Consider the following 16,578-nt stretch of genomic DNA (forward strand, 5'->3'; position numbering starts at 1 on the left):
GAACATCTTGTTTATCGTGGCTCAGTTGATCCTCAATAGGTCAACTCTCCTCCAAACTCCACAGCCCATGAAAATCTTGAGAAGCTTCCCAAATTTAGAAGAAAATGACATAATCAAGCTTAGTCTAAGCTTCATCCCTGAAATCCCCAAAGAGCTATATGATCTTATAGCAAGACATGGGTATGACAAACGCGTTCCGGATGAAATAAAAGCATTTCAAGAAAAAAATGGTCTCTAGAACAAGCCTCTGATGTAATCTTCATGGTTGAAAAACGCACAGAGAACTGTTCTATCGTTATATGAACGGCCCGCTAAACCCATAATTGCGCTTAATGCAGTTTTCTCGTCTTCGTATTCAACAAAAACTTTTCCCACGCCAGGCTCATTAACTTCTTCAACACCAGGAGATTTTTTGTATGATGGCTTGGGTATTTTCAAAGACAAAACGGTACCAAATGTTTTCGCTTCCTCAAAAATATCCAGATAGATGAACTTATATGTCTCGTCGTTGCATAAATCTTCAATAGTGACGATATTGATAAGTTGTATGACCTTCAGCTTCGGATGAAATTGCACGTATTCGTTCCTGACCAATGATTTCAAGGTTTTGAAATCAATAGGACAGTCTTGGATGCTGGTTAGAGATGTATAGTTCTCTCCGATCTTTATGCATGAAAATTCAATTTTGCTGACAATATCCAATTTTTTGGCTTCTTCAACGTAGGTCCCGATGAGTTTCAATGCACTTTTCGTATTGGTGCATTCTTTTGAGCTGATGTAAAACTCGACAAACGCGACGCCTAATGATTCTTTTGTGCCGACTGCTCTGACAAGTTTGAACGCCTTAACCTTGGCGATTTTTTGTAAATCATCCAATAGCATTGTCTCGGTGACCAGTGGATCAACAAATATAGTGACTTTTCGAGGACTATCGATAACTTCGTCATCGATATCAGTTGCTTCCAGGGAATATGGAGGAAGGCACTGAACAACGTACTCTCCTGGTCTTTCCAAAGAGAGAACAACTGTCTCAGAGGATTCATTCTGGCTAATTTGTTCCATAGGAATGTCTTTTCCGTTCATCGTCAAAGCGAATGTAGCACATTGACTACTTTTAAACTGGATTATGAGACTTTTCCCATCTTTAGCTTTCTTTTTCAACTCGATATTGTCATCAAGAAACGTTCCCTCCAAGTCCGCAGAGCATAAATGCTTATTAATGTAGTCAGCCAATTTCAAGTAATCTACCTTCAGAAAATCAATATTTGTGACGATGACAGTGCGTGAGTGTCTAGAATCGATAGGATCAATTTTCGAAGTGGACAAAAGTACATCAGACTTGGCGCTGCCCTTTTCAATTGCATCTAACTTAGCAGGCTCAGCTGCCTGTGATCCAGGAAGTGGAAAGAGGCCAGATAATTTCGCTCTTTGTGCCGTTACGTCTTCAAACCCTTTTGGTCGAATTCCCCACTGAGAATTCTTGATTGGAAACGTACTTAACGTAGGGTATTTCAATTGCTCGATAAGAATCTTCTCGTATTTGGCTACTTTCTCCTCCTTGGTAAGGGATGCATCTGGGTTGAAATGGTTGTCTTGTTTCTCTCGTCTGTGGTCGCCTCTGTGTCTATTATTATCTCTTCGTGGGTTATACTTTTCGTACGGTCTGCCTCTATTATATTGGTTCCCATTCCCATACCTGCGATCTCTAAAGTTTGGTTCCCGATAGTCGTTATATCTCGACATTCGAGGGTCAACTCCTCGTGTATCTCTTTCTCTAAGATGTTCTCGTTCACCGGGAGCCAAGTCTCTGGGGTCTCTTTGGCGGGGATTTCTGTCTCGCAGATTGTGTCTATCAGAGCTCAGGTAACGATCACCGTCTCTTCTGGAGCCGGTATAGGAGTCTTTATTGCTCATCTGATGGTATGTATCTATATCAATGGTGTTAAAGCCATAGATGAGCACCTGCTAAATGCACTTCCACGCGCACTTTTAGAAATATTACGATACAGTTTATATTACAATACAGTTTCATACACTCATATACTACCTTTTTGATTATTGCAAAGATTGAATGGTTATAATTGCTCTATAGCTCATCATGATCCAAAGAATCATCAGAGTCGTCCGCATCCTCTCCAGAAGTAGCGGAATTTGTTTCATTGCTGTGGGAACTTGTCACAGTGGCAGATTTAGTGTGCTCGGATTCGATAGTAGGCGACTCTGTATTAGAATCGTAAGCATATTCATCTTTAGCCGATTCTTCCTCAGTAGAGTTCATCTCTTCCTTCAACTTCTTTTTGAGTTCCTTCTGTGCTCTTCTAGCTTTGATCTTGTCATACTGATTCAACAAGTAGCTTACTCTCTTCTCGTGGTTCTTCTGAAGGGATCCAATTTCGTTCAGCATTTCCTTGAGCAAAGACCGGATAAGTTCTGAGGTTTCAAATAGAGTCTTTTTGTCAAGCGCATTATACTTCTTGGCTGAAAGTTCGACCATGTTTGTCAAGTTTTTCAAGGAAGTCTTGAAGGTGCTGAACAAAGAATCAAGTTGAAATTTGTCAGCAGAATCCTTACCAAAAATGGCTTTCATAGCCTTTTCATTCTCTTTGTCAAAATCAATCGACTCTTCGTTGTACTTATCTCTGATCATGTTTATCTGCTTCCCGTACTCCAATAAATAATCCTGAACTTGAGAAGCAACATTGTTAGCTTCTTTTGCTAACGTTTGCAAAGTATTCTGAGATAAGTCTGCATTATGCATTTTGATTACCTTATCCACTTCTCCTTTGTGTTCGGAGATGGTTTTGAACTTCTCGTGAATCAGTTCAATTTCAGCATCATCAGCATCAAACTCAAGCCATTCCACTACTTCACTAGCAAGGACTCTTAATTCATCGAGCATCTCCTGTTTAACCTGATTAGAGAGAATGTCACGATGTTCATCAATAGAGTTACGTAATTCATAACAGGCGCTTTCCAACAAGTTTTTGGTTTCCTGCAACTTGATCTTTTCCAAATCACGGAACTTCAACTCATTTAACTCGCGAGTGATCTTTTGTTTTTCGGTCCGATTCAAGGGTCTCAAGCCAATAAATTGCTTAGCTGGGACAGGCACGTAAATCGAATTACTTATTTTGGAAATGGTGGAATTGATGTCATTGCCTTGGTTCACTACAACGTCTTCATCTGAAGGACATTGTACACTCAAACGAGATAATGTAAAGATTTTGCTTTTGTCGATTGTGAATGTTCCAAACAATTCTCTCTTCTCTGGCTTGCACTTCATGGATTGGCTCTTTTGCAAAAGTCCAGTAAGATTGTAGTACACAAATGGCTTACCATCTTCATGCAAGGAAAGCTGGAAATTATCTTCGAGTGGCCCTAAAGAAACCATAGTTGAGTTTCCAGAGAGCGTTCCTTTGCTGAAAACTGTCGCTGGCTTTTCTGAAGATCCAATAGATACTCCAAAATCTTTGATAAGTTTTTCATTGACCACCAATGGAGAAAGTTTGGATGACGTCTTCAAGTTGTATGCTTGAATTGCAGTTCCCATAGCACAGGCTTCATCGGTGTTGACAACTTTGGCGATCTTATTTTCTGATCCGAGCAAAGAGACCAATTGTTTCTGGATGAAAGGAGTTCTTGACGCGCCTCCATTCAAGATGACAGCCTTGATGTCGCTTACAGTTTTTGGTCCACTTGGGCAGTTCTTCAAAGCATCCAAAATTGGTTTGGAAGAACGTTCGAGAAGGCTAGAGACGCTGTTTTCGTACTCTTCTCTGGTAATGATTGTCTTGAAATCTTTGTCTTCATAAAAGCTCTCCAAAGAAACCTTGTACTCGGTGTTCGCTGACAAAATTGTTTTGGCCTTTTCAGCGGTTTCTGCTAATCTGGATGCCAACTTTGGAGGCAAAACGATTGATGCATCCAAGTTGAATTCCTTCAAAAACTTTTCAAAGATTAATTGATAGACTTGCGTAGTTAAAAACTCGCCACCAAAACTTTCGTCGTAACCAACAGACTCGATATCCATGTGAACTGTTTGGTTCTGGTATGGAGTATAGGAAAACAACGTTGCAGTGGTTGAGCCTGCACCCACATCGTAAACAACGTAGTGGACTGTCTTGCCATCGAACTCTTCATCCTCCAATTTGTGATTCAGAGCGAAAGCTATAGCCACTGCCGTGCCTTCATCGACCAAACCCAACACAGAAGAATAATCTGCCAATTGAAGAGTGTCAAGAAGTACAAGTCTGCTCAATTGAGAGGCGAATGGTTCAATTGAAATTGCCACGTCTTCTGCTTTAGATTGGGCGTCCGGATTAGAATCCAAGGTTTTAAGAACTCTGTCCTTCACATGATTCAACATCATAGCAGAAAGTTCTTCTACAGGAAAATCGGCAACGTTGTTTCCAGATCCCAATCTGAGGAGTATGCTTCCATTACGAGCCTCGTCAGCAACAAGTGTCACTCCAAAATGGTGATTCACATACTCCGAAACCGCATCATCTTCGACAGACTTACCCAACAATCTTTTTAAATTAGATGCACAAGCTTCTGGAAATCTTGTGCAAAGAGAACCCACTTGGGAGCCATATACTCTTTCTGTGTCGATGACCTTTTTTCCTTTCATTACGGGTTTGAGTGATAGAACAGAGGCGTCCTTTCTCTTGCCCTCGTCGGTAAAGACAATCTCAAATGGGATTCCTGGAGCTGCCATAATTGCCTTTGTGAATTGATGCCCGAAGTCAATACCCACGATAGCAGCATATGCTACCGAGAAGATCCAGAACAAATATAGCCACTTCATGATGATGGTATAATGGAAATCAGAATGGTAAAGCCAACGTGGAGATAGACTGAGGCAGCGACTTTTGCCATATGCGCATGTGCAGTATTCTTGACACTTGGCACCTAATTTCGGTCACGTAAACCATTATCTAAAATTTTCGGGTGTTTGGAGGAATTGTTCTCATATTGTCGGTAGTAGGGTTAAATACGGGCTTGACTCTCGCATCACACATACCTCCGAATAGCGAAGATTGGGAATCAGTCTCTCTACAAAAGGTAAGGCTACCACAATACATTCTTGAGGCATATCTACTTCTACACCAGACATTCCAATACCGGAATAATCATGGAGATAGGCAAGGTAAAGTAAACATCAAGCTTAGGTGATAGTGTCATGGATATGGTCACGTGGATCACAGACGGCTATACAGTTTGCTTTTGAGAATCTTAGGTCTGTTGGTATGTGCAGATCCCCGATGCCTTGCCGCGGCGATGCCGAGGCATCCTTGAACTGATATTCACGATTATCATAGTTAATTAGGGTAAAACACAAGGAAAATTAGCATCCTGGGTCCGAAATGTTGGTAATTCCGTCACTATTTGCCTATTCTGTGGTTAAGATCTTGAGATCGGGGCAGGTTTCTCTGTTTTGACCTACTGTAGCGTTGAACCCTGATGTCCATGCAAAAAAATCTGCGCGAAGACTATAAAAGTACAGGCTTTCCTCTCGTGGACAATTTGGTCGAGGGTTACTTTCCCCAATTACCTTCATTGTGTAAGTTGACCGCCAAGTGTAAAACAAAAAAAATTAAAGTACAGAAAAATGGATACCTCTGACGTTGAAGCCACCAAGATGTACATCACGTACAATAACGTCCACCAGTTATGTCAAGAGTCTTCTGAAAAGATTAAGCAGTTCAAACCAGACTTGATCATCGCCATTGGTGGTGGAGGCTTCATCCCTGCTCGTATGTTGAGAACATTTTTGAAGGAGCCAGGCCAGCCCAACATCAGAATTATGGCTATTATCTTGTCTCTTTACGAAGACATTAACACTGTTGGTTCCCAAGCCGAGCAGGTGGGTACTCAAGTTGTCAGAACGCAGTGGATCGACTACGCTCAGTCTAAGATCGACTTGGTTAACAAGAACGTTTTGATTGTGGATGAGGTCGACGACACCAGAACCACATTGCATTACGCTGTTTCTGAGTTGAAGAAGGACGTGGCCGAACAAGCCGCTGCCAAGGGTGAAGACCCTAACAACACCAAGTTTGGTGTTTTTGTTCTCCATGACAAGATAAAGCCAAAGAAGGAAGACTTGCCAGATGAAATCATGAAGACCGGTAACTACTTTGCAGCCAGAACTGTCCCTGACTACTGGATTGCTTACCCATGGGAATCATCCGACATTGTTTATCACACCAAGAGAGCTGTCGAGCAAGGCAATGATGTTTTCCTTCCTTCCACTACAGAATAGTCTTAGTGGATTACATTCACTTAAACCATCATTATTTTCATTACATATCTGAGCAACGTACTTAATCGTCGATTTCAATGTAGTCGGGACTGCGAGAGTGATTCTTCAACGAATGGTGTTCGGCCCCTTTGTTACCCCTTTTCCTACTCTGACGCAAAGACTTGCCTTCTCCTGTGAACTCCTTCGTCTTCTCTTGTTTTGATTCTGTCTCCTCTTTCGTTGGAAGTATCACGGGCCAGCCCAAGAATATTTGGTTTTCTGGTAAGCGCAAAGGTACTGGCTCTGCATTTGCATCCAAGTCATCAATGCTGATTGTATTTTCTTCTTCTTTGGCTGGTCCCTTTCCTGAAAGTTTTTGCCCACTGCCTTGGTAAACCTGAGTCTTATTGCCTTTGGCAACAATATCCGCATACTTAATGGATTTTGCCATTGTGGCAGCACCAGCACTGCGGTTGACCTTTGATGGATCTATGGGTGTGGTGGATGGTTTTACAGATTTGGGGGTGTATTCCGGTTCCACATATCCAACTGGTGGCGCAAAATCTGTCTCAAGATCTGTTTCGACCACACAAATACTTCTGTTCGGGTTCTCAGGTTTCACTTCCAAAACCTTGATACCGTATTTGGTGTCGTTATAATCGATTTCAATCACATCATCGACTGTCAACGTAGAAAACTTCCGCAATGTGTTTTCCAACACAGCCTTGGGGTCCGATATATCTAGAAAGTCCACTGACTGGGGCTCAATCTTAACAAACCTTCCATTAGGTAAATCGCAGTTTGCAATTTTCACCAAAGACCCTGGTTGCAACTTCAAAGTTTCCATCATCCATTGAGGTATGTATACTCTGCCTTCTTCCGCCACAAACTCCAAAACACCACTATGAGTCCTCACATTCAAAGCCTCATTTGTCAACTCGAAAAGCATTGGGTATCTGATGTGCAACATGGTAAGTCTATTCAAAGCAGAAGGTGGAAGAAATATCTTGCCTCCATAGTTAGCGTCGTCTTTCCTGACATTATCAGGCATCATGGCAACAGGATAACATCGAAAGTAGTCTTCAAACTTGTTGCTTATAGGAGCGAAATTTCCGCCGAAAAATCCCGATCCAAATCCAGAAAACATTATTTGAATGAAGTATGTGGTTGCGCTCGATTCTCTAAAAACTTGTGGTGGCACTCTTGTGATCGCACTGTTACCATCGCACTCTATACATTCCTAATCTTTGATCTTCTAGAAAGAGAATGCGCTCCTACTAGCAATCGGTAAAATTTAAAGTTCATGTATTGCAGAGTATCCAACCAATTCCTTCTCCAGCCTTTATCACTTCATACCTATTTGTGTTGAAGGTGGATTTGAATAATTCTGTTCGCAATCTCCTTTTGGGAGTCGTCCAAGTTACCAAAGACCGCCTGGTACCGGTTTATGTCTTGTTGTTGCACAGCAGTGGCCCTTTCAGCGAACACTTGGAATGCATTGATTGGGTCAAGCGGTGTTTGTTTCATGGCTTCGAGTTCTGCCTCATCTGCCTCCAAGTCATCTTCGTAGTAATCCTCTCCATATTCATCATCATCATCTCCTTCATTTTCAAAGTCCTTAGTACTAGACTTCACGCCATTTTCCTTTTCTAGAATCTCCTGTCTAGCTCTAATTGCATGAGGCAACGCCTCTAAGTTGGAGATGAGTAAATTAACGGTCTCTTCCACCAAATCCTCCAGAGGAAGCAAATTCAAAGGAGCATCAATAACAATGGACAAGGATGCCAATGTTTGAAGCTTGCATCCATACACACTCTGGAAGTCGTCGGTGTATTTGATCCACAACTTGTAAAAAGTGCTCGTAAATTGCTTTTCGTTCATGAACAGCAAAGTGGTCTGGGGCTCCACAAACAAGCAGGCAAAGAAGATTTTTAGGATAGACAAATGATGCAACATGTAACCATCGAAAGCATCTTGCGCTTCCAAAGTAGAGAAAATATTGAAGATCTCTGGTAAGAATTGTGGCATGAACGGAATAAACTTCTTATTCAAAGTCAACACAGCAAACTCGATCAACTCAAATGCAAAATGGGCGAAAACAGGGTCAACATTATCACCTGTTAAGACTTGGAAACAAACCTTGAACAATGATTGCACGTTTGGGTTATCGATTGTGATTTCATCTGTGCCAAAGGAGTTGAGGACAACTCCCTCCAAGAAGGGATGGAATGTGTCAAAGAAATCTGCAGCGTATGTATCAAAGCAAGCGATACATGTGTGATAAAGTTCCCACATAATTGGACTCATTTTGTTGGTGCTGAACAAAATCGATTCCAACATCTCCATAACTTCAGTTAAGAACAGTTGCATTGAATTCTCCAAAATGAATTTGATCATATCCTTGAGAATAATCTCCAAATGGGCAGAAACTTGAGGAGATGCATTCATAGATATGACCAAGGATGTTAATGTATTCAAAATACCGGCTGCCTGGTACTCCTTGTCGATATCAGTGTGGCCATCAGATTTCTCCAAAAGCTCATGAGCCAACTTCAAGAATTGTTCCACTAAACGAACAGAAAGCTCGTTTGCGTATGGTTCCAAATTCATGGCGAATTTCTCCACAAAAACGTCCATAACTGTAGTCAATATGTCACTTTCAAAGTTTTTAGACATGTCAAGCAAAGTGCCCATCAATTGAGGTGCCTGCTGGGCGACTTGGGCTGCGACGGAGTCTTCTTCCACCAAAGTGCGCAAGGCATCAATGGCAGTCAATTGAATAGGGAAATGGTCCTCTTGCTGAAAACAGAAGACAACGCCATGGAAGATATCTTGCAAAATGGATTGGTCTTTAAATTTATGGACAAACATAGCGATAGTGTCACATGCTCTAGCAGTGAGCCATGGTGTCTTGGAAATGACATCCTGAGAGAGTTCTGGATAAACAACTGAGTGCAAAAGTTGATCAATCTGGCCCTTCACAGGACTCGACTTCTTATCCAACTTGTAGGAGATTGTTGCTAATGTACGAAGTGCTCCTTCTGTCTCCATAGCAACTTGTAAGTTGCTTCTGTCAGCAGCCCTTCTTTCGAAAATGTTGTTAATGATGGAGAGTATCAAAGGTCCACAAGCTGAAAATTTGGTTGAGGACAATCTGCAGAGAAAGTTGATGGATGCCGTATCAGCTGTCGTGTTATCTCTACTGATGTCAAAAAATCTTCTGATGTATTCCTCCGGTTCATCTTCATACAATTCGATGATTTCGGGAGAAGCGTTCAATGTCGGTAAGAGAACGTGCTTGATTATGGCTTCCATCTTCTCTTGAATCAAAGGGAAAGCAGGTGTTTCAATGAGCTGTTCAAGGAAAGAAATCAAGTGGAAGAGGGAGCCTTCAGACAACCAAACCTCTTTGGTAGACCATTTTTCAACGATCGACCAGTAGGCGTTCAAAATTTCTGGAACGAAGTTAGACAAAAACAGCTTAACGAACTCAGAATCCTTTGATTTCGTTCCAATACCTCCACCATGGCGCAATAAGAGTCTGTGAATATTTCCAAAGCACCATTTGACGGCCTTAACTCTAGGGTTAGAGCTCTTTTCATTTGAATCAGCTTCCGAAAGAGAAGCAGGCAAAGGTTTGTTGATAAGCATGAGATGGATCTGACACCAGGTACCAAGCTTCCCCAGGTCTTGCAAATACGTTGGCAAGCTGGTGAAAGTAGTATACTTAAATATCTTTAAAATCAAGTATAACATTTCATCCGAAGTTGGGGAGTCATCGTTCAACAAACTTCCTGCTAAGCCTTCCAAAATAGGGAATGTTTCTTCTGAGATGCTCTCCAAAACAATGTTCTTAGAATTAGGAGAGTCAATGCCCGCATACCTGTAGTTTTTGGTGTATTGGAACAAACAAATCAAGCCTGTGAAGACATGGTCAACATTGGATGTGTCACTCAACAACTTAGGAATGATAGCTGCTAGTTCATCCCATTTTTCATGGTTCAAAATACAACTTAACGCAGTGGATAGTTGAACTCTTAACTGATTGTTCTTGTATGTTTTGCTCACCACCTCAACCAACTTGTTCTTGATCGCATTCTTTTCATCTTGTTGGATGTACTTGGCAGAAGGAGCTTTGAGCTCTGGGATGATCCAGTACGCAGAGACTCTGTTCTTGAAAAAAATGGCTGCAGAAGTCTGGACTCCCAAGTTCACAGAAGAATCAGTGATAAGATCAAGTAAGTATGCAGTGAACCCCGGCATTTCTTCAAAATACCGCAACTGCTCCTCACTTCTCTTTCTTGTCTCATAACTTGCATCGAGCGTACCAGCCAAAGATTTGAGTAGAGTGTCCTTATCCATGTCGAAGGTGGCTGTACGTATAATAGACGGATCGAATGGTTACCAAAAAAAATGTGAAAATATGTGGGTGTGCGCCAACCACAAAGTATTCCATTTAGTTTGGCAAGTCACTTTCTTACGGACGGACAAGATAGGATAGTATTGCCGTGTTATGGAAGTCGCGCCTCTGCATGGAAAAGTCGTATTTGCTACGTGAAGCCTTCGAATTCTAGTATTGTGTTCTCGCTGGTGTGGAAGCAATTGCTCCTGCAAAGAGGGAATTAGTTAATTAGGTATAAGATAAAAAGTAAGCTTTCACAGCTATGTATTTTGTGTAGTGCTAGTTTTTTGGCTTTGTTTTTCGGAAATGAAACAATTTACGACATAAGAGTCTATTAATTTCAAATTGCATCTTTAGCGATTTTCTTTTTTCTATATTCTGGCGCATTTTGCGATTAAGTGATAAAGTGCTAATGACCTAAACGAGCAGAAAAAAACGGATACAGCCGTGAATGAACCAAAAGCAAAAGATGATACATAAAAAAAACTATCTTTTTCGTTTCAGTCTTTATATACCATTAGTTTGTTATTTTGTACCGCTGCAGTCACCATTCGGCAACTTTGGATATCCCTGGTGTACTGGTGTCAGCTGTCCTCAAGCGAATCACATACAGGTGACTTTCGAATAAAACAATCATCATGTTTGGGTTGGGAAAACTACTCTACGTGATTGTTCTCAGTGTTAATGGCGTGGCTGTTTTGAGTGAGGACAGATTTCTCAACCGAATTGGCTGGGGATCATCTACAACAAGCGCCAGTGCCAATCAATTTCAAGCACAGTATGGAATGCAAGCCAGTAATGACGCCTCCATCAAAGCAAGATTGATTACATTGATTAGTGCTATAAGAACGTTGCTAAGACTACCATTAATTTTTATCAACGTTTTGATTATCTTATATGAGCTTATTTTGGGTTAAGCTGTGGCCAGCTTCTTTGGGCTGTGATGACGGGGTTGAGCTTATGTCAGGCACTCCGTCGAGAACGGAAGCAGTGCCAGCTTAAAACGGGAAATCAACTTCATTTCATTGCTATTATACAGAATCATTAGACTAATATACACGGAAATAGTGGTTTTAAATCTCCTGTTTGATCTCGGAGGAGCCAGACCCACCACTCTGTAACCGAGCGCGTGACTTTTTGAACAACTCTTCCTGTTGCCTCAACAACTCTTCTTCGCTCAAGCCCGAGTTGAGGAACTTGTTGTTCTTTTTTTCCTTGCCCTTCAAAAGCTCCTTGTGTTCGCTTAAAACCTTGTTGATAATATCAAGGTAGTTGTGGAACCCAAGCTCTTCCAAAGCTTTGATAACATGGTCCGATGCAATAGTCTTTTTAGCCTCCTTTTCGGCAATATCGTTCAGCTGTGTGGATAAGATCATAATAAACTCTATGCTGCATTCTGTGATGGCTTCTCTCGCTTCCTTGGAAATGGCGATATCCTTCGGTAACACTTCACCAATGATTTTTTGAACAGTGGCCTTGGGCAACGACAAGTCTTCGCCCGACCCACTGGAAGCAGGCCCAAATTCAGACATTATGGTCTTTCAATTTTGTCAAGTATTTAATTTTGTGAATTTGGTGCGGACTAGCGAGCACTCGCCTTCTATATATACCCTTTGCAGGTTATAATTCTGATTATGTAAGCGGTGAGTGACAGGCCGTGCGTTTTACATTACCAGAATGGTTTGAGCAATTTTCGGTCTTGGTGGCTAATGCAAAAACAGATGGGAAATCACGACACTCTCCTTGTGAAGCCACATCAGATAGCTAGCGTGTTTTATTGTGTCAGCCTTATGTCTTTTATAGAGATGCTCCTAGGTAAATCTGAATGGGTGATTGAATGCAGTACTCGATGAAGTTCTTTTGAGCGCAATTAAGAGTTTTATGCAAAGCACCTAAGATTGCAAATGTGCGAAGGCAAAGGGCAATCATGTATTTCGATCTATCATTTTATCCAACTATTAAATATGAACCATGTATCTATCGGTCTATAAGTCCACAGGGGTATTAGTCCGTATGAAGAGAACTAACCCATGCTCCTCTATCTTTTTCATCTATCATCATCTTTCCAAAAATGCCAATAATTGATGAACAAATCTTTCTGGCTGCTCGCTCATGAGCCAGTGACCAGCATTGAAATCTGTAACCAGAACATGAGGAAAGTACTTTGGAAAATCTCTTTTTAAGTTTGTATCAGTAACAAATGGAGACTTCAAACCGCGCATCACCCGAACAGGACCACTGTATTGCAAGCCGTCAGCCTCATCTGGCCAGAGTTCTAATTGTTCAAGAGTACGGTCTTTCAAGAAGTTTAATATAGGCACCTTGTAAGTGCGGCCCAGATTTTTGTCTTCTTCGGTCAGTTTCCTATTCAAACTCGAGGTCAAGTACTGGCGCACGATTTTTCTCTTTTCAAAAGGCGCAAGAATCTGGTCGATTCTCCGGATCAAAGAAGACCCTCTTAAACCCTTGACCGATTCATCTCTTTCCACATAAGCCATACCCACAAGAATGGTTAAGAACTGGGACTCGAGAGGTTGGTCCACGGGACTATTGTCTATAACCACCAACTTCTCAAACAACTCGGGTCTGAAGAGCGTGGCTAACATAGCCACCTTTGCGCCCATCAGGTATCCTGCCAACACCACAGGTTTTTGAAAGTTCAGCTCAACAAAAGCAATTGCATCTCTTGTCATGCTCATGTAATCATGGGGCGCTGCAAGCATTGTGGCACCGTGATTACGCATGTCTACGGCGACCACATCTCGTTTCGAAATGGAACAGATATGGCGCCCAACAGAGGAAAAATTCTGCTTATGGCCAAGAATGCCATGAAGCATCACCATTGGTGCTTTCGTCTCATCAATTGTGTTTGTACCTTTGAAACTTTGCCAAGCAAGAGGCACAGTCTCATGATACGGAAGATCCGGCACGTTGTCAATTTGAAGTTCTTTAAATTGCTGCAGATACTTGTATTGGTTTTTCAAGACCCCGTAAGCACGGCGTATCATTATATGCGAGCTTCGAAATTGCAACTTCACTAGGGCCAATTTCATGGTGAAGAGAAGAGATACAATTAGCAATCTTAAATGCGATTGGTATTCGTGCGACTACTATATTTATAAATGATACATAAAATCGCAATGCAAGGCTAACACGGATACGACGGATTCGGCGATAAGGGGCAAAATTTTACCCATCAATCAAGTCGTCCAAATACATACTAGGCACGGTTTTCCGTTTTGAGCGAGGACTGCCTGTAGCATCTTCGGCTTTTTGGTTTGTAGAGGTGGACGAGAAAACCTCACTGTTATTTAGTCTGTCGTTAAGATACAACTGCGGCACCACTTGCGAGTGTCTGTTGGTCGCTGGCGAAGGATTGGCCATGGTTGTTGCTGATTTCCCGTACAAAGAAACATTTGCTGCAGATCCGTTCCAGTTTGGCGATTTCTGTTTACTGGTCTTCATCACTTGTCTTGTAGGCGAAACGAACATCTGTGTAAAGTCGTGGTTGCTTGTAGCGGCCACTTCTCCGTTGTAAATCGTGGAAGTATCTGCCTGAGAGCCACCAAAGATCGATCTTTGGCCACCGCCATTTAAAAGTGGTAACTTGGCCACAGAACCCTGATACTCGGTACCCACAAAGTTGGAATGCAGTGGGCTGAGACCACCATAGGCCGTCGAGTTATTCTTCGAGAACCGTTCGTACATGGACTTCTCGTTGCGCAAACTCTTTTTCGCCAATCTCGAAGCAAGAATCGATTTGACAACGTAGAATGCCAAAAAGGCTAGGAGGATAAAACCCACAATCGAGCCCACAGCGATGAAGACCGTTCCCGATGGGTGATTTGTTCTGTGGATGTATGGATTGTTGTGGTTAGGTGGGACAGTGACAGATGGTGTTGTAAAATCTTGTGTTGTGGAGGTATCCAAAGATGGCATTCCCTTGGCTTTAGTAGTGGCAGAGGGCATATCGTCTCTGTTGTTCAAGACCATCGTGACCGTTGCCTGAAGAGTAGACAGCGCAACTTCACCAAGCGACATTTTCGGGTGCAGTTGTGAAAGGGAAAAGTTATGGGAGACTAAAGAAATGGAAACGAAGAAGGAACAAAAGCGTTGGCCCAGATAAAAATAGAGTTTGAGATTTTTTACCCGATTTGTCGCACATGGAAATTCTATTTGCGAGATCCAAGAAAAACAATAACAAAGAAGAGAAAAAAAATGCGCAAGCCCGGAATCGAACCGGGGGCCCAACGATGGCAACGTTGGATTTTACCACTAAACCACTTGCGCTGAAAAGCTCCGCGACGGGGAATTGAACCCCGGTCTACCGCGCGACAAGCGGTAATTCTAGCCACTAAACTATCACGGACTTCTTGTTTGTTGTGAAAAGCACTGTAGTGTAGTGTGGGAAATGATACCTATTTACCACTTTGTCAACATTTTGTTAGGCCCTTAAAGGTTGCCAAATGTTGTCTTTTCTCGCGATAGGCCGATTGACGCAAGTACGCGCTTTTCTGGGTGGGTTAAACGGATTCGCACAACACTTCGCGACATCTCTAGCCTAACATCTTTCTACATTAACCCATGCTTGTTAAAAAGTACCAGTGTACTTTCGAGGGATGCAACAAAGCATATAATCGGCCATCCCTCCTACGGCAGCACGAAAGAGTCCACACTAATGAGCGGCCCTTTGTTTGTGAAGTGGAAGGCTGTGGTAAGACTTTCACCCGGAAAAACCACTTGGAGATCCATCAACACTCACACCAGAGTAACGACCAAAAACCGTTCCATTGCAAGATCTGCGGGAAGGGAACCATCTCCCACCCGTTATTGAGACGACACGAGCTCACGCACACGAAAAAGTACAAGTGTACTTATGATGGATGCTCACAAGCGTTTTATCATCACAAATCGTTGAAACATCACATTGACACTGTGCACGAGCAAGTTTACACATGCGGTATTTGTAACAGGCATTTCCAGCGTAAGTCACTTGTCCTTGAACACAAGATGAAGCACCATGGCCAGATGTACTCGCATCTGTGTCCGGTTCCCGGATGCTTTGAGATTTTTAAAACTCCCGCGTTACTACAGCGCCATGTTGATGAAGTACATCCAAAGTTAAAGTGTGATATATGTGGACTCCTCTGTGACAATAGCAAAGAGCTCAAAGCGCATGTTCTAACTCATCCGGAATCTCAGGCAATGCAGGCTTTGTTCCAGTGCCAAACATGCAACACCGCCAAGTTTGTCACCAAGACGGATTTGATCAAACATTATTGTGACATGCATAATCGAGAATTCCCTCAAGGCTTCCTTAATGAAACGGAAGCGGCAAATGTAGATGACATTGTTGACCAAGCAAATCTGTCTTCTCTTCAGTCAATACGACGCGAACATCTGCTTCCCGAAATTGTTGACGAAGATGATACCCCCCATACGAGGGGTAGACCAAAGGTTGACAAACCTTTATCTGCTTCACCATTGCCAGATGCAGACCAGTCAGTGATCAAGATGATTCTGGGAAACTATACCAAAACGTATGTCTGTCCGAAAAAGAACTGTCAACGCAAGTTCACTCGGCGACACGCCTATATCAAGCACCTTAAACGACACGAGCAAATTTTGGAGAAAGCTGATGAGTATTTGAAATCAATCGGCGCAGACGAATCCACTTCTGCAAACGATGATACTCTGGACCATTTCTCGGACTTGGAAGATTTTGATGTCATGAGCGAGTTTGCTCAAACTACAGAGGACCAGGGAACATCCCCCAGTATGCAACAAGCAGAGCCCACAGAAGCTGAAATAAAAAAGACAGAACTGGAGTTGGATGCGCTCATCTTTGTGGAGCTTCTGGAACTCCAACAATAATTGGCTACTTTCACGTTACCATTGAGTCTGTATTGAATACAACTATTTACAACTGCTT

General features: G+C 42.3%; 10 protein-coding genes and 2 non-coding genes across 12 annotated transcripts; 3 read left to right on the plus strand and 9 right to left on the minus strand. All coding sequences in view use genetic code 12, as the record gives it.

The window, feature by feature from the left end:
* Positions 1 to 234: 234 nt before the first annotated feature.
* On the minus strand, positions 235 to 1,914 carry FOB63_003285 (uncharacterized protein; the record flags this gene model as incomplete). Its single annotated transcript, XM_002615599.1, has 1 exon — positions 235 to 1,914. One exon carries the CDS (start codon positions 1,912 to 1,914, stop codon positions 235 to 237), a length of 1,680 nt encoding a protein of 559 aa, XP_002615645.1.
* A 172-nt stretch (positions 1,915 to 2,086) lies between these two features.
* On the minus strand, positions 2,087 to 4,807 carry LHS1 (Hsp70 family chaperone; the record flags this gene model as incomplete). The annotated part of the gene is made up of 1 exon (XM_002615598.2): positions 2,087 to 4,807. The coding sequence occupies one exon, from the start codon at positions 4,805 to 4,807 to the stop codon at positions 2,087 to 2,089; it is 2,721 nt and encodes a 906-aa protein (XP_002615644.2).
* Positions 4,808 to 5,611: 804 nt separating this feature from the next.
* Positions 5,612 to 6,265, plus strand: HPT1 (hypoxanthine phosphoribosyltransferase; the record flags this gene model as incomplete). The annotated part of the gene is made up of 1 exon (XM_066102311.1): positions 5,612 to 6,265. The coding sequence occupies one exon, from the start codon at positions 5,612 to 5,614 to the stop codon at positions 6,263 to 6,265; it is 654 nt and encodes a 217-aa protein (XP_065958332.1).
* Positions 6,266 to 6,326: 61 nt separating this feature from the next.
* Positions 6,327 to 7,391, minus strand: FOB63_003288 (polyubiquitin-binding protein; the record flags this gene model as incomplete). Its single annotated transcript, XM_002615596.2, has 1 exon — positions 6,327 to 7,391. The coding sequence occupies one exon, from the start codon at positions 7,389 to 7,391 to the stop codon at positions 6,327 to 6,329; it is 1,065 nt and encodes a 354-aa protein (XP_002615642.2).
* Positions 7,392 to 7,600: 209 nt separating this feature from the next.
* Positions 7,601 to 10,606, minus strand: FOB63_003289 (uncharacterized protein; the record flags this gene model as incomplete). Its single annotated transcript, XM_002615595.2, has 1 exon — positions 7,601 to 10,606. One exon carries the CDS (start codon positions 10,604 to 10,606, stop codon positions 7,601 to 7,603), a length of 3,006 nt encoding a protein of 1,001 aa, XP_002615641.2.
* A 678-nt stretch (positions 10,607 to 11,284) lies between these two features.
* On the plus strand, positions 11,285 to 11,563 carry FOB63_003290 (uncharacterized protein; the record flags this gene model as incomplete). Its single annotated transcript, XM_002615594.1, has 1 exon — positions 11,285 to 11,563. The coding sequence occupies one exon, from the start codon at positions 11,285 to 11,287 to the stop codon at positions 11,561 to 11,563; it is 279 nt and encodes a 92-aa protein (XP_002615640.1).
* Positions 11,564 to 11,719: 156 nt separating this feature from the next.
* NCB2 (negative cofactor 2 transcription regulator complex subunit) lies at positions 11,720 to 12,178 on the minus strand (the record flags this gene model as incomplete). Its single annotated transcript, XM_002615593.1, has 1 exon — positions 11,720 to 12,178. One exon carries the CDS (start codon positions 12,176 to 12,178, stop codon positions 11,720 to 11,722), a length of 459 nt encoding a protein of 152 aa, XP_002615639.1.
* A 525-nt stretch (positions 12,179 to 12,703) lies between these two features.
* On the minus strand, positions 12,704 to 13,699 carry FOB63_003292 (putative hydrolase; the record flags this gene model as incomplete). Its single annotated transcript, XM_002615592.2, has 1 exon — positions 12,704 to 13,699. The coding sequence occupies one exon, from the start codon at positions 13,697 to 13,699 to the stop codon at positions 12,704 to 12,706; it is 996 nt and encodes a 331-aa protein (XP_002615638.2).
* A 136-nt stretch (positions 13,700 to 13,835) lies between these two features.
* FOB63_003293 (uncharacterized protein) lies at positions 13,836 to 14,687 on the minus strand (the record flags this gene model as incomplete). The annotated part of the gene is made up of 1 exon (XM_002615591.1): positions 13,836 to 14,687. One exon carries the CDS (start codon positions 14,685 to 14,687, stop codon positions 13,836 to 13,838), a length of 852 nt encoding a protein of 283 aa, XP_002615637.1.
* Positions 14,688 to 14,865: 178 nt separating this feature from the next.
* Positions 14,866 to 14,936, minus strand: FOB63_005611. The gene has a single exon. It is a non-coding gene; the product is annotated as a tRNA-Gly (tRNA).
* A 7-nt stretch (positions 14,937 to 14,943) lies between these two features.
* On the minus strand, positions 14,944 to 15,015 carry FOB63_005610. The gene has a single exon. It is a non-coding gene; the product is annotated as a tRNA-Asp (tRNA).
* Positions 15,016 to 15,230: 215 nt separating this feature from the next.
* Positions 15,231 to 16,520, plus strand: FOB63_003294 (C2H2-type zinc finger protein; the record flags this gene model as incomplete). Its single annotated transcript, XM_002615590.1, has 1 exon — positions 15,231 to 16,520. One exon carries the CDS (start codon positions 15,231 to 15,233, stop codon positions 16,518 to 16,520), a length of 1,290 nt encoding a protein of 429 aa, XP_002615636.1.
* Between the last annotated feature and the right edge of the window lie 58 nt (positions 16,521 to 16,578).

Source organism: Clavispora lusitaniae, assembly GCF_014636115.1.
Source record: "Clavispora lusitaniae strain FDAARGOS_655 chromosome Unknown tig00000105_pilon, whole genome shotgun sequence".
Taxonomy (NCBI): Eukaryota; Fungi; Ascomycota; class Pichiomycetes; order Serinales; family Metschnikowiaceae; genus Clavispora; species Clavispora lusitaniae.